Below are 17,323 nucleotides of genomic sequence, written 5' to 3'. Positions count from 1 at the left end.
AATAGTTGTTTGGCTGCTTCTCTATGCTGCTCTGGGTTGATATGATAACAGTATACCCTAGCTCTTACCAAGGTCCAGGCGTACACACACTTCCTAGACTCTTCCAGTATACTAATCATGTTCACATGTATCATACTCACATAGACTCGCATTCCAAATCCCAAAAAAATCCCAGTGGAGAGGGGAAGTGTATTTATTCTAACCTTCACATCTAACTGAATGGACGTAGCTTCCTATTTCTATTTTAAGACTGTTCCCGGGTCTCGTTTACGCATCTCCAGTTCTGCTTTACTCAACACAATATACAATGTGAAAGGCTGAGGCTGAACCACTTAGAGTCCAACATTTCGGACAGGTAGATTTTGGGTTTTAATTGGCTTAAGTAAGTTGGATTAAGTAATACTAATGACCTATTCTGAATTACCCACAATTTAAATAAATGTCGCTGTTTGACAGATATAAGACGATGTTCCATTGATTTGTTTGCCTTTCTTGATGTTCTGCAGTTGTGGGGAGGCGTGCTCACTGCCCCACTTAGCATCCATAGCATTAGTATTGCACCTTCTGGTCAAATTGGGAACTGTACAAAGTGCCTAGAGGTCTGTTGGAGCAGGATTTGCATGGCTTCATGCTTGATGGAGGAGCAGTGGACAGACAGTTAATGACAGGGCTGCCAGATTGGACTAGTTTAAAAATGCTATGTGGCCATCTAGATCTTGTTGTATAACAAATTATTGGAATTAAATCTAATACATTTATACAGAAAAGACAAAGTGTAAGTATAGACAGTGTGTCTATGGTGTACAGAACCATTTCTGTAGCAATATATATTACAAAAAATGGGAGAGGAACAGGGGTTTGTTGAGAGGATAATGTCTGTACATCAGAAATGCATGTGAAATACTTGGTTCCCTATACAAAGGCTTAGAAAAAGAAGAAAAATTTGGTTTTTTTTTGGCTAGTTTCAGGTATTTTGTGTGGTGTTTAAGATATATTTGGGCTGAAAATGTGCTGAAACGTTTAAACCCCGGTTAATCGTATTACCTCGACCACAGTTGTGAAAAGGTACGGCTAAAAATACTCGAAACACGCTGCTGGACTGTAGGCTGCATGAATAAATGCTGTCAATTCTCAACTGCCATAAACTACTTGGTTACTCTAGTGTAACTAGATAGTGTTCACTCGACAGCATAATTCAAGCATGATAGCCTCTCGACTTCATTTTGTTTGAAGCTACGTCGTTATTAATGTCGTCCTTCACCAGCAATATGCACGGTCATGAGCCACTGCTGGATAATAGGTAGATTACAGGCCATGCTCAGATATCATCTGAAGCAAGTATGAGTATAAAAGCAAGATTGAAGTGTGGTGGGAGTTAAATGAACAGTTGAGAAGAAGTGTAGGCTGCACCATATGTAGCCGGACATCGCGGAGTGTTTTTTCCCCCTCCTCGAGCACATCTGATTCAGCTCATCAAGGCGCAAGCAATTAGTCGATAAGTTGAATCAGGTGTGGCAGAGCAGGAAAAACAGCAAGCTGTGCTGAGAGACTAAACATCTGATTTTAATGCATCATAAACGCATTAAATGGCTTATGCAGTTATATATGAATCTCTGCTAAAGCTTTAATCCAAGCCGCACCTTATGCTGTTATATGGGTAGCATCATGAGCTAGTTCTATATGCAATTTATCTTGTGTTGCCTCATTAGATCTCGTAATCATAGACTCAAGCTACACTTCAATTTCCACCTCATACACACACACACACACACACGCACATGCACACGCATACACATATCTAGTAATTCTTTATCTGACTGTTTGCTTTTAAGGCATCTCCACTGCCATACAAATCATGCTCAATGGGTTTCACTGAGCTTTGTCAACTCCCATCACCCATCACGCCACTGTTTGACCAATCGCTCTTGACTGCTTTTGTGTAGACATATGATGGGGATGCCTCTCTACATCCTGTGTTCACAGGGATCATATGCATAGCTGTTTATTTCCTATTAGCATATAAGCAGCATTTTGATGTGCCAGACAGCTGACTGAGCATCACATTACATTTGATGTGCTCCAGTGATACCTTTTTTTTTTTTGTTGTAAAGGGTGATTCATATTAGTCACATTTCACAGATCAGGTGCCAACTGGAAGCTGTTTTACTGACAGGTCTGTGCAGTACAGAACCCCTCTACCTGGCATAAATACAGCGTAGTAGGATCACATAATTATATTGCATAATAATGCAATAAAGGCTGTGATCTTACACGGGCAGCAGAGTGGATGCAGACACTGAAGTGGAAGGTTATAGGTTCAGTGACTCAGTCATTTATTTATCAGCTCTTTAAAAGTAAACTCACAGAGACATTTGAATGTTTTATTTGCCTTGCAAATCTGTTTGCTTTTAAAGCATTAAACTAAAACTGTAGTTGCAATTAGACGTGAGTGAAGTTGAAGATAAGAGTTAATGTGTAGGGGTTATCTGTTATGGTCATGTGTCTTTCTCTCTGTTTTTTTTTTCTCTTGCCTGTCTCTCTCCATCAACCAGCTCTTATTTTACCCCATGACCCAGCTTACTCCAGTGTTCACTGGGTTGCTGCTATGTTGACAGGGCACCATATGTGTATGTCAGACATGAGCAGCATGAACGCCAAAGCGGGGCACATGGGAGAGAGAGAGAGAGAGAGAGAGTGTGGCATGGAGAAGGGTGAGAAATATAAAGGTTCACTCTGAGTACTGGACAGCAAGATTAAGGTTAAGCTTAGAGTATGCCAGAATGTCAGTCACATGGAGATCCAGCTAAGACCTGTGTGCATGACTTAGGAGGATTCCAAGTAATCTCCCATATTGCATATCAGATTTTCTGAGCACACTATATCTCTTATCTAAATTAGCACCATATTAAGCATTGACTAACTAATTTACCGGTTTTCAATGCTGAAATAAAACGCTTTCATACATTGTTCTGTTGTATGCTTCTGGAAAGTTATTCTGTTTTAACACACCCAACCCCATTTATATTAAAGAGTAGAGAGTAAAATAAAGAGTAGTGTTGAATAAAACCATTTACACTCACAAAATGAGGTGCTTAAATATTAAAAAATCCCTGCACTCAGGGACTCGAAGCTGCTCCCACACTGATTAGTTACCTGCTCTGTAGGGGGAAAAGGAGGAAACAATTAATTATGCTAGAATTATCAAATGAAGTGTTTTCTACTCTTCTGTAAGAAAAGACTGAGATAAGTTGAGCTGTTTAGAGGTGCTGATGTAAGAATGGTACTGTTAATAAATTGCAGCCACTTTTCATATTCAAAAACTCACAGATGTTTAAGGTCCCACTTAAGCATTTCTAATACCTGTGTAGTTACACATAAACTATATAGGCAGTTATAATGTAAGTACTGATAATGTCTACACTGTTACAGATGAATTATAGCAGCACAGCTAATGTAAATCTTCCTCATATCAAAGCTGATGTAAATAAACAGGTGTATCAGCTTCAGATTTGAAGCATAGTTGTGACAGCACGTCAGGGCTCTCAGGTGTACGAGAGGGAGGGCCTGTGAGCATGTTTATGAACTGCTGGTTTTCCAGTCAGATTTTCTTTCTAATGGAAGTACATATTAAGTACACAGGAAATGTTGCAGAGTAGCTTTGCAGTTAGTATGTAAGAACTGTCAAATTCCAGAGAGGTGGTAAATCCATCAGATTTTGGTGAGTTAGAATAAAATGTCAAAATATGCTTGTTTACTTGCATGAGCCATAACTGAAGTTGAAACGTAAATTTACTTGAGATGTTCTGCTGTATTCCAGCTGTTACAGTGCATATACAGTATTATGAAAGGAATAAAAGGACACACTTGCTGTTATAGGAGAATAATGAAGAATGGAGCAATTACCACGCTGAAGTTGATTATTTTCCTACAACAGCACATCCCAAAGTGGTTTATTCCTCTTATACCACAGTAATTTGCCAATGATTACAATTACATTGATTACTTAAAGAATGACAAATTAGTTCCTGTTATCACTTATATTTTAGCAGTTATAAACAGTCACTCCCTCACCAGGCTCTCTTTGTTATTTCTCTTAAAGTTCATTAGACAAAAAGAAACAACAAAACTTGTCATATTACCAAGGAACCAGAAAATGCAAAGTCCTCTGTCCTGATGAGTCCCTTATGCAGAAAACTAACTAAACTAACTAACAAAGAGCAGGCAGTGGAGACCCCTTCCATAAATGTTAAATAAACACCATTCCAATGATTATACATTTAAAAATCTAAAAAAAAAAATAAAAATATACCTTTATTTAGGTTAATATTTAGGTTTAAATTATGTGGAGTGTGCGCCATAGAAGTTCCAGTGAATGAGGTAATATATTATAGAAACAGTTATTATGTATCTACAGTTTTTATATATTATTATTAATTTATTATATATTATAGATATCTAAAGTTATTTTAGAAACAATAAAGTATTAGAAAGAGCATGTGATTTGACAGCCGGAACTACTCTCATAGCTGATGTTATGGAAAATTAATCAACACTTTCTGACCAATCAGAATCAAGAATTCGAGAGGGCTGTGGTACAACAGTAGATATGTTATAGTGCCTGTATAGTTTATGCATAATTAAACAGGTATTAGAGACAATTAATACAAAGTGGGACAATATAACAACACAACTGTCTAAACTTGTAACATCAGGCCTCTTGATCTTGATAAAAGTGGTCTTTTATAATTTAACCATTCAAACACCTTAAAAAAATAGAGTAGAATTTCTTTCTCATGTTTTTCACTTACAATCCTAATCCTTACAGCCTACTTTTCCCAACACACTGTAATCTGTTCAGATCCCTCTTGTTCTCTATATCTGTGTTTGTGGCTTGCATTTTCTCCTGACAGAAAATAAGCAGGCAGATTGAGATGGAAGTTTCCGGGTGTGTAAGTCAGATATGGCTATGACAGGCGAGGAGGAGACGCAGCCCTCTCTTTCTCTCAACAGATAACGTAGAGACTTTTTCACTTTATCCCTTCTTTGCTGGCTGAGATTTTAATGTCACGCCCCTACAGATGGCTGCTTGTCAGCTGAGTAGCTGATGTGCTGCTAGGCTGGTAGTAAACAAATATAGAAGTGAAATCCTTGCACGCGTATTTGGATTGCAGCTTAACTTGCGGCCCACATTCTCTCCATATTCCTGCAGTGCAGCACAAAATTTAGTTCCATTTCATCAACTCACGCCAACTCTGATACTCACATGAATGTGTAGCTTAAATTCCTAGATTGTGACTGTAACATTGGATTTAGCAGTGTGTGGGTGGTGGTAGAGGATATTTTTAAGGCTCAAATAAGATCAGTGATAACTGCTGTCATCTTAATCTGGGATTGGAGGAAATCAAGCTAATGCAACTGTCAATCTACTAAATCAGCACAGTTTGTAGTATAACACAGGCGTAGGTGGAGATTTTCATTAGTGATCTGTGAAGTATAACACACATGTGATGCACACACTCTGAATAAACTGCAAGCAGGATCTGGTAATGCCTATAGGATTTTATGCATAAATATCATCTTCAGTAACCACTCTATCCTGGTCAAGGTTCCAGAGTCTATCTGAGGAACACTGGGCATGCCATGCACGTACACGCACACACACACACACACACACACACACCTAGAGGCAATTTAGCATAGCCAGTCCACCTAGCTGCATGTTTTTGGGAGGTGGGTGGAAACCGGATCTTTTCCACCATTCCCTTGTGCAACATAATAAGGTAGCTTGGAGAACATGCTCTGTTGTGTATACATGAGCTAACTGATGCTTGTAAGAGCAGGAGAGCAGGGCTAAAGATATTCTCTTGAATCCCTGGCCAAAGATTCATCCTTGTGCTCTTTCAAGGTTAAGGTGAACGCTTAGACACTCAGGAGCCCTAGCAAATGCTATTTGCCTTTTTGAAGTCAATTTATCTTAGTCTAACCGAGGTTCATCACTAAGCTCAGATGCTAAGACCTGTGCTCAGTTAGAGAGTAGCTCAGTTGATTATAAATACGCAACAAGGAGGTTTAAAGTCTGGTGACTTGTTGTACCCCAGTTGTAACTCTGTATGCCTTGATACACCTCTCCAAGTACATTATTCACTCTGTTCTGTTTACTGTTATCTAGTAATCTTTCACGAAGCAGCTCCCCAGTCCTTTTTCCAGGCCTTGATAGCACTAAGGGATTTAAGGAATGTATATGTGGGGTGAACAAGGTGGTCATTAGTGTCGCTCTGCTGTAACACTTTCAGGGAAAGTCCTTCTTTATTGAGCCAAGTAATTAAGCCTAGTCCAGCTCCTAAGTGGGTGGCTGGGCCACCATCCAAACTCACTCTCACTAGAGCTCTAGTGCTCTTTCCGTCTAGTAAATGTTGATGAATAATTCTCAGGTTACTGTTTAATTATTCACTTCATTATTATTGAAACCAATGTAAAACCAGTGAACATTTGACAGGTCTTTAATATTACTTATATAATTGTGTTAGAAATAATCTATTTAGTGGATTTAGTCTAACTTACAGTAGGATTCAGTGAGGTTAATAACAGGTTACCACACTGCGTGTATTATACATGTGCCTCTACAGGAAACTTGTAAGATGCAGAGTCACATATATACATTATATACCGTAGTTTTCTTCCTTTTAACTGCCAATATTTAGTCAGTTTATCATGTTCCCAAAAGTTCAGGAAATTAAGGCAAGACACTACAGGTAGAAACAACAGTTTTGGTCATGTAGATCATTTTTCAGATTTTTGGATTAATTGCATCAACATGTCTTCTCATAAACTGTAGTAACACAATGATCCAAACAACAAATCTTATAAACTACACTTACTTGCTTGAAAACACATGAAAATGGTTTCCTCAAAAGATATTTTTTTACCTATGTTCAGAACCAGAAATCTGTTTCTAGATGAACTGCATTCATGAAATTTTTCATGTTCGTTCCTGTTCCTATTTAGAAGGATATTATGGAGGAATTTCTCAAAATGTTGTTAAATGCTGGATTTATGTTACCTTTTATGCTGAAAAATGCCAAAAAGTGCAAATGATTTTCCAACAAACTATTCTGTAAATTGTAAATTCTTTGTCTTGAACGTGTCTAACATCAGTAAAAGACTGGATTTTTGTTTATTACATGTGGAGAGAAAAAAAAAATATATATATATATATATATATATATATATATATATATATATATAAAGCCTTATTTGCATAAATAAATATACATTTTTGAACACTGGCAAAGGTTGATTGTGATTGTGTTATCTGTGTCTGTTGTGTGATAGAAATACCCTATTATTGCTTTAAGATGAATTGTTTCAGTTCCTGAGTTTTGTTTTCCTGACAGCTGCCTCTCTTGGCTGTCTCGTGGACAGATAGACAGGTGGCCTGATGTCTGTCTCTTAGCTTTCTCTCTCTGTGTGTGTCTCACAGGAACTCGAGGAAGGAGTTGAATGACATACGGTTTGAATTCACTCCAGGCCGAGGTGAGGGCTGCTCTGAACACATTAGCATGCGAGGCCTGGCGCCCCCATGGACACGGCACATGCATGGGGTGACTGGCATGATCGCCCAGATGAGCTTGCTGTTGCTGTGTGTGTGCTAGGTGTTTAAAAGACATACAGCCTGGCACTGATATTTGCAATGCTATAGGAGCTGTCTATATGAATGATTTAATATTTGTACTACAGTATGTGCATTTGTATGTTTTGGGGTTTACGCATCTGTACATTTATTTATTCTCTTCCTATTGTCTCCTGCCGTTATGCGTTTTCCTTACAGATACTGCTGACGGTGTTTCTCAGGAACTGTTTTCTGCTGGTCTAGTCAATGGACATGATGTTGTAGTTGGTAACGTCACACACAGTCTTACGTGAACTTCACATTAAATATTAAACTTTAACTAAACCTCTAGCATTTATATGATTATAGGATTGTTTTCATTGTAGGACATATGTGTATGTTTCAGTTGCTGCTAACCTTCAGAAAATTGTAGAAGACCCAGTTACCTATAAAGTGTTGACCTTTAAACTGGTGAGTACTCCAAATGTAGCTCAGAATAATATAATGACCTTTGAGTATTTGTTTACTGTTTTGATTCTTATGTGTTTGAAATCAAATGAGCCAGCTCTAAATTAATACTCTATTTTGCAACCCTTGTACATCACTATTGTGATATGGAATTAATCAAGTAAGAGTTGATTTTTTTATCCCTTTGCTACTCAGTGGTGGAGATTATCATTAGTGCAATATCTCAAGAACGAGTGGTTGAATGTTTGTGGAATTATCATTGGTCAACGTCACGGCAAGGTCAAATGGCTGAAATAGTGTTTCTTCAATAGCTTCCTTGCTGATTTTAAGTATATTTTAAGGGTATTTCTGGCAAATAAATTAGTACTGAGAAGGAGTAGGCCAGACAGAGACATGCTCTTGGTTCACTAACTGTAATGGTTTAAAGCTTGGCCTTTATGGGCTCCTGAGTGGTGCAGCAGAAAAGCTTTCACTGTATTGTCAGGAGATGGTGAGTTTAAATCCCAATGCTGCCCAGCCATCCATGGCCTGGAGTCTAGGGAGCAAAATTGGCCATGCTCTCTGGGTGGGAGGGATCGTATTACTCTCTATACCCTGTCAATCACAGTGACACTAGCCAATCATGGGCATCTGTGAGCTCATGTATGCAGAAGAGGGCAGACTGCATTTTCCTCAGAGAGTGTTAGCTGCCCTGTGATGCAACACGAGCAGCAGTTTGAAAAGATATGGTTGGCTGGCTTCACATGCCTTGGAGAAAGCACATGTTAGCCTTCACCCTCCCTGATTGATAGCTTTCGTTTGATAGGGGAGAGTAGGTGGGAATTGGCAGATGACCAAATTGGGGGTGCAGGGGTGAAATCTTGCCTTTGTGGGGTATTCGTTGGCAAATCATGCAGATTTTTTTTTACTGTATTTATGATAGATATTATTACCCAAAGTGGATTATGCTCATGGACCATTTGATGTCTTTTGTACACTTGGTACACCTGGTCGCAAGCTTTAGAATCTTGATTGCTGTTCACACCTCCCTGCACTGGTCTGTAATGAGAAAACTCTGAAAACAACACAATGCACATTTCAGAGCAAGCTATAGTCAATGGAATGAAAAATAGTTCATAGCTGCCTGTAGGTGTTTCTTTCTGTCTTGTATCTTTCCTGTTGAAAGTGCAGAAAATGGATGTAATTTGTATTACATTCTGTTCCGTAGTATCCCCTAATTCAGTGGTGATTTATAATGTGTCACATGTCTCTTCAGCAGTGTTATTCCTTTATAAACTCTGATACTCTACACTCTATAAGGATGACTGATAAATGGTAATAATCTGGTTTTAATCTGGTTGTGTATGTCTGCATGCTAACATTATTTTTTTGACAGCTTTTATATAATTATACTCACATCAGTTAAAGGCGAATGCATTAGTGTGAATCCTGCTGAGCCCAAACATTACATGAATGATGTAGTCTCTGTCATTGCAGATGTTTTTGTAGGGGGATCTTCTAGCTACTGAGCTACAGTAGACAAATAGTGTTGTGGTTCCTCTTTAGAAAGATATTTTTCTTTTTTATGATGCCATCCTTAACGCCTGTCATAAGTCCTGTGCCGTTATGATGTATGTATTCTTAGCACCATGTCATCCATGACAATGCGGTCTTCTAGTGTGGGAGTGTAAGAGAAATTAAATACATTGCACAGATTGCAGTGAATGGTGCAATATGGTCCAGACCATTTTTAATCACTCCTTTAGATCACTCCTTTAGAGCATTGCAGTGGTGGTAAACAACATCTGTGCTATAGTGCACTGCTCTCCCCACTCTGATCCTCTGTGCTGGAATGTTTCTCCAACAGCTGCCCATTTCCACTGGCAAATCACAGCTTTTCTACTCAAGGGCTCTTTCTGAAAGTACATGTCTACGCCTGTTTTGTGATAAAAGCAAACTAAAATGTGTTTGATCATCCATAATTCTAGTGGAAATCTAACAGGTACATTTATGACGAGCAGCAACTCTGTGAGAATGTTGGAGTGGGCATCTTTTGTTAACATCACTCATAGCATTAAACTAAACCAAATTTGCAGTGGTTAATGTGATGATTACAACTTGGACTATTCATGGAGTAATATATTGACAATATACTAGACTCCTATTAAAGGTTAGCATTATTTCAATGCATGCCATTGTCTCATTCATATACAGTGGATATAAAAATCTACACATTCATGTTAAAATTGTGTGTCAGATTTTTTCCACCTTTAATGTGATATAACAACCAACAAAAAAAAAGGAAAATATTAAAATAACCTGGTTATATAAGGGTGCACATCTCTTAAATAATACTTTGTTAAAGCACCTTTTGCTTGTAATACAGCACTCAAGTCTTTAGAGTCTAGCACCTTAGCACATCCTGATTTGGCAATCTTATTCCACTCTTCCTTGCAAAAATGCTCCAGATCTATCAAATTGTGAGGGGATCTCCTGCGTACAGTCATTCCACAGGTTGCCGATAGGATTTAGAGCTGGGTTCTGACTAGGCCATTCCAAAACATTGATCTTCTATTTCTGAAGCCATTCCTTTGTTGACTTGGATTTGTGCTTTGGGTTGTTATCATGCTGGAAGGTGAACTTTTTCTTCATCATCAGCTGTCTAACAGCGGCCTGCAGGTGCTGGGATTCCATGATTCCCTCTATCTTGACTAGAGCCCCAGTCCCAGCTGAAGAGAAGCAGCCCCATAGCATGATGCTGCCACCACCATGCTTCACCATGGGTGTGGTGTTCTTTTTTTGCACCAAACATATTTTTCAGAATTATGCACAGAAAGTTCTACTTTGATCTCATCAGACCATAACATTTTGCCACATGGTTGAGTGAAAGTTTTGACAAAATTTAGGCAGGCTTAGATGTTTTTTTTTCTCACAAAGAATATGAGAGATTGCTGTCACGTACAGGGAGTGACCAGTACTTGCCAGATTTTCCTGCAGCTCCTTTAATGTTGCCGTAGATGTCTTGGCAGTATGCCTGATAAATTTTCTCCTTGTCCTTTCCTCAATTTTGGAGAGACATCCTGTTCTTGGTACTGTCACTGTGGTGGCCCATTTTCTCCACTTGTTGATGATGGCCCTCATGCTGTTCCATGGTGCGTCTAATGTTTTGGGAATTATTTTGTACCCCTCTCCTGATCGATATCTTTTCACAGTGAGACCCTGTACGTGCTTTGTAAGCTTTTTGCAGACCATTTTGGATGAAACCAAGATGATACAGCTGATCTTTATTTGGGGTTAATCAGAATCACTTCATTGATATGATAATTATAATCATTAACATAATCATGGGTAATTACTTTTGAACATGATTTGGAATGTGATTGGTTAATTCTGAGCATAGTCACATGCCCCATTATAAAAGAGTGTGTACACTTACGCAACCATATGCAACCACGTTATTATAAGTTTTTTCTTTCTTCCCCTAACACATTTCTGTTTGTTTCTTGTTTGAATTTGTTTGGTTGCTAAATGACATTCAAGGTAGAAAAATATCTGACATGATTTATCTTAGTTTTACATTTTTTTGCATCACAAAAATGTTAACAGGGGTGTGCATTTTTTGTATTCACTATCATCATATTAGACTTTTTTTACTTTTGAATTTTAAATTGTCTCTTGCTTTTATATCATCTGACATTTTACAGCAATTTCCTTCTTCAGTCTGCATTTTTATCCCTGATTTTTTTTTTTTTGACTTAAAAGCAAGTGCTTGTATTTAAAGGCAGCAGTCTAGATGCTATTCAAAAATCCAGTTTCTGACACTTCATCTCAAGAAAAACCTGGCAAAGTTGGAGCTGTGAACTACACACAGGTAATTTGCATAATTTGAGAGCAGAGCCCAGAAAATGGATTTAAGCAGCTGCGTAACCCAAGTCTGAACATGTGCAAATTTCCCTGTGTAAATCTTGACAGACTTAAAATGTCAACTCTGAAAATGGACCATAAAGCTAAATCTAGCAGATACAGTTATGAGGAGCAGCAACTGTGTGAGAATGTTTGATAGGGTGTCTTTTTTTTTATTATTTTTTTTTTAAACATCACATACAGAATGGGAAACAGAAACACATTTTTACTCTGGTATATCAGGCTAAGATGATATATTTGTGATTGTGCAGGTGCACTCACAGTAAATATGTTCTGCTTTCCTGTTACCTCTCCCTGTAATTCATAACATTTCACTGGGAGGATTTATGTGACGCATGCCATTGTCAGCGGTCTCTACACCACAGTGCTGCCCTTATTGGCTGACTGTAGTGAAAGGGAAAGTGTCAACCGAGATGTGTTTTTCATCACCGGCCCTTTCAGCTTTGTAAAAACACACCCACAACTCTCCCAGCCCGGCTGTAAATTGTTCACTGCTGTCTTGCCAAAATCTGCTGTTCCATCTATGTGAGGCAAAATGTGTGAGAGAAAGATCGATCACCTCTCTGGCCCTCTGCAGCGTCTCGGAGTGTGTGTTAGCTGTGATAAGGACCACCGCTGCACAGACGCAGGGTCTTTACTTTGCATACACAAAGCAGAGACAAAGCAATTCCAGACAGAAGAATTTTATATTTGTTTACGCTTTTCCACCTGTTTTTCTCTCCTCATAATACAGGTATTTCTTTGTTCATCTTGTTTTGGAAGATTTGGTTCCTATTGATCCGTTTCTTACAGCTTCTTATAATAAGCGCCAAGTCTGCTTTGCAAAAAGAAAAAAAAATCAATATGACACAAAAGCCCAGTGTGTGTGCTGCTTAGACACACACAGACAGCTAATAAATAATTTTATGTTGTCATCTAGCAGGTGTTCTCACCCCCAGCAACTTACAAATTAATGCATATGAAAAGAATCCTCATTCAATGTGTTAGAACAGCACAGAAATGACTTTCTCCTTTTCAAGTGGATTCACAGAAATGTGAAATCACCCATACTTTGTTGGAAAACTCCTTAGAAGTGAGTTTTAGGTTTGCACCTGAGCAGTACAGGAGGTTGCTCAGTGCGAGTGTGTGCACATGCTTTCCTTTTTCTCAGTCAGGGGTCAAATCTGAAAATAGATGTGCATGGGTCATGCATCATCTGTGGGGACCATAAAACGCTGAGCAGAGGCAGAATGAATGGATCCAATACAACAGCACTTCTCCATCTCTTCATCTGCCGCATATCTCAGTGCACCAGCACTCACACACACACACACACTCACACACACCTTCACTCACATACAGTATCTCCTATCTTTACTGCGCCTTACTGAACACTGATCCTTCCGATTTCCCAAAACTAAACTTACAGTCAAGACAAACACAAAATATTTTTGGTTCTGTAGGTAAGACCTCTTCTCTTAATGCCAGCCGTGTGCTAGCTTTTAATCTTTTCGACATTCTCCACTAGTTTAACCATTAAAATTGCTAGCTGGCAAATCTGAGAATTTAGTCCCTGTTTTCCTAAAGACTTGTGTGTTACAATGTGTTTAAAATTCCTAAAACTATGAATGTGGGAAATAAATGTGAAAACTGAATTTCCAACGGTGAAGGTTTATGTTTTTCACATGAGCAAAATAGCATGTGTCGTCTGTTTTGCATGTTTGCCTTAATGAATATGCAGTTTGAAGAGATTGTACCTAAAGGTGCAAAGTACAGGGTGGTGATTATGCAAAATCCATTAATTCTGCACCCACAATGTGATTTATTTCTTTGGGATTGGTGACTACAAGTACAAAGTAGTCTGACTGTAGAGCAGGTATTAAATTACGCAGGGTAGGTATAGTATATATCCCTGGATACCTGCTTAACCTAAACTTGTGTGTGTGTGTGTGTGTGTGTGTGTATGTGTATAGGCATCTGGCTGTGAAAGTACAGAGATCCCTGACGAGGTGAAGCTAATTGGCTTTGCCCAGCTCAGTGTTACCTGATGGTGTACGTCTGAGGGAAGAGGAAGAGGATGGGAGGAGGAAGAAGGCTTTGAACGGAAAGTCTGAATGCTAACGAAAGTGCAGACTGGGGGTTTAGGAGCCATCTCCAGCTTACTCCCAGCTCAAGCTCCTCTCTCAGCTCTATCCTCATTTTAATTACCTTCTAACTGTCAATAACTAAGCATTCTGTCAATAACTAAAGAAAACACACACAGTCAGCTTCCCTTGCCCTACATTCAGCTCCTGCAATGTCTTTCCTCAACATTCCACCTCCCTCTTCCCCTCAGCCCTGCTAACTTGATGCTCTCAGGTGGCTACAGCCAGCAATCACAAAAAAAAAGAATTAGAGTTTATCTCATTATTATTGTGTTACATTTGCTTTCAGCAAAGCTATTATTATTATTATTATTATTATTATTATTTATTGGCAAAAGCCTTCAATTTTCCTTTCCTTGTTTTGAAAGATGAACTTTTCTGATGCGCACATTAACACTGCAAAACTTGGTGTTAAGTCAGTTATTTGAAGTCCTCCTTTCTTCCAAATGTAATGTAATCTTATTTATGAAAAATAAGCACATTATTATTCATGATTCTATAATTAATACTGTTTTAAAAGTGAACTGTTCTGTACTGTATGTACACAAAATATTTAATCCACTAAGAATGAATGAAACCGTTTTCCCCCCCAGGAAGTAGGAGGCGAGAACTGAATGCTGCCATGTGCAAATGTACTTGCTTATTTTTCAGGACAGTGTTGACGCTTAACTGCTAGTGGTGCCTTGTTCATTAATCCGTGCCTAAGAACACAGGTAACAAGCCGGAGCTGTTTAAAGCATAGACTGCTTTATGTTGTTAAACCAAGGAGAATTGCTTTTTCAGCTGATAGCTCCATTTAAAAGTATTTTCACTGGCAAATGGCTTATGTTGAAAACGACAAAGCTTTAATGCACTTTGATTTTGGATTGTGCAATGTACACGTGCTTTTCCCCTGGAAACCCTCCAGATTTAACCTCTAAAGCTTTGTTCAATGACAGAAAGGTCATTATAACTGTAATGCACACCTGAACTGTGATATGATGGGAAAAAGCCAGCTGCTGAGTATAAAGAAGTAGCCGCGATATCCCGCTGCATTAGCCAGCATGCATCTGTCTGATTTTTATAACAGAAGGAGGTTCATAACCAAAAGATGACTACTGTATGGGAGATTAGTCATGATTCCAAAAACAAGTACAGTAATTCCAGATTACTCCATTTTCAACTGTACTTGAAAATATACGCTTAATATTACAATAAATATTATTTTATGAAATTGTGGTGTTTTAGCATTTCTGTATTCTATTACACATGATCTGTTTCAGCAAACCTGAAAACTGCAGCAAAATAGCAACACATAGGGGATGATTATTAACAGACTGGATGGCCAGGTGCTAGAATTAAATATTATTGTCATTATCCTTTTCAAAGATGGTTATTGATTTCATCTTAGTTTAACATAATTCATCAAGCAAATCAGTTATTAGATTATTACAAAGTCAGATTAAATTATACTCACCCACTCGTCACCATGATTTTGTAGAGGCTGTTCTGAACTTCAAGGCCGGGCTGTTTGGTGAATTTATATCCCGTGACCATTGCTGTGTATATCATCGCAAAACGCCTGGCTCCCACAGACTATATGGCAAAATGATTGAGCTGGCTCATATATTTCATGTGTAAATGAGTTTGATTCTGTAATACCAATAATGTTCTAATGTTATAACATTATCTTCATGCCCACCATCCCATAAAAACAGCCATTCCTGGCCTGAAATAGCCACTCCGTCTCTCAGTGAATCTCATAGCCACGTACTGAAAATCCCAAAGATTGACTCAATTTGTCACTGGCAGTAAGAGAGTTTGGTGATGGGATTACTTGGCACAACTTGTAATCACTAGGCTTCCAGCCAAATGACATTGTTTGCCAGACTCAGTGGCAGGCGAGTCCTTCAGGGTGGCGAGTTGTGGTGAATTGTGAATTGGAGATTTTGGCTTCAGATTGCTGGTGTGCTTTTGCTCTTTGGAGCAGATTAACAACATTGAATTTCACCTTCCTCGCATGTTTAATATGGAAATTATTCTACACTAGGTGGTTGGCAGACACCTGCAGACCTGCTGTAATTTTCTCTGTAGCTGGAAGCCAGAAGACATTTATGATCGCATAATCAGAAGATAAAGACTGTTCAGAGGAAATGCACATGTTGTAATGATAATGAAACCTCTAAATCAGTCTCCTTAAAATGCACTCAGCTAATGGCAAGGAAAGATGTCGTACTCAGAAATGACATAAAAGCAGTTTGCATTCGAAACCAGGGGCAGTATTCACAAAGGATCTTGAGGCTTGAAAAAAGGGGGTGTATTAAAATGATTACTCCTACTTTTTTTCCGTGTAAGTCACAAAGCATGTGTAATTTTTTTTGTGTAAGTCACAAAGCATTTTAGCACTAAAAGCAGGTCTTAAGTCTGTGAAAATTTAGACCAGAGGACTCCTCAGTAAGACTGAATCACAAACAATCCTAAATGGCTGCAAATGATTAATGGCGCAATCGGGTTCATGTGTTTTATATATATATTTAATGACATCAGGCTTTAAAAAAGTACTTGTTTGAGTATTTCAGTGGAGTGGCAAAGGGCGGCCACCTCTATTATATAATGCACTACTGCTGGAGATCAGGTTTACACAACTCTCCACTACTTGGCCACATGAAAATTGCAGTAATGCTGCAAAGATAAACTACAAATATCATTCACTAGTTGTATTTACATTAAATAAATAAGTCATTTCTCTAGCTGGTATAAAAAATTTAAGTCACTGCTAGCAATGTCATCAGTTTTGATAAATGAATATTGACAGTGATTGGCTGAGTGTTTTTCATAGTAAACTCATAACATTGTGCAGTGGGTTTTCTTTATTTATACAAGATTTTACGAGAAAAAAATGAATTGAAAGTTGTTGCTTTCATACTACATGTAAATCTACTGTATACTGCCATGTCAAATAGGGTTTCTTGTTTACAAACTGCAAACCCCATGGATACACTATGGTATAGGATAGGGTGGCAAGATATATTTGCCAAGAATATAACTGACATGTGAGAATCTAGATGATTGTTTATATGTCGGAAATCAGCATCACTTTTACTTTCTTTCATTCATTCATTTTGTCTTCAGTAAGCACTTTATCCTGATCAGGGTTTTGGTGGATCCAGATCCTATTCCAGGAACTGCACAGGAACATACCCTGGATGTGACGCCAGTTCATCACAGAACACCATGCACA

At 38.4% G+C, this 17,323-nt stretch overlaps 1 protein-coding gene across 2 annotated transcripts in view; it reads left to right on the top strand.

Moving 5' to 3' along the window:
* stk39 (serine threonine kinase 39) overlaps positions 1-15,316 on the top strand; it is a 33,938-nt gene extending 18,622 nt beyond the window's left edge. For both annotated transcript variants that reach the window (XM_034304810.2, XM_026913146.3), the window contains 4 exons: positions 7,481-7,533; positions 7,829-7,897; positions 8,016-8,080; positions 13,933-15,316. In XM_034304810.2, the coding sequence (XP_034160701.1) occupies positions 7,481-7,533; positions 7,829-7,897; positions 8,016-8,080; positions 13,933-14,007 (262 nt within the window). In that variant the 3' untranslated portion in view covers positions 14,008-15,316. The remainder of the gene's footprint in view (positions 1-7,480; positions 7,534-7,828; positions 7,898-8,015; positions 8,081-13,932) is intronic.
* The last annotated feature ends 2,007 nt before the right edge of the window (positions 15,317-17,323 follow it).

This window comes from Pangasianodon hypophthalmus, chromosome 5, assembly GCF_027358585.1.
Source record: "Pangasianodon hypophthalmus isolate fPanHyp1 chromosome 5, fPanHyp1.pri, whole genome shotgun sequence".
In the NCBI taxonomy this organism is placed as follows: Eukaryota; Metazoa; Chordata; class Actinopteri; order Siluriformes; family Pangasiidae; genus Pangasianodon; species Pangasianodon hypophthalmus.
This window is presented reverse-complemented; position numbering and strand designations above follow the sequence as displayed.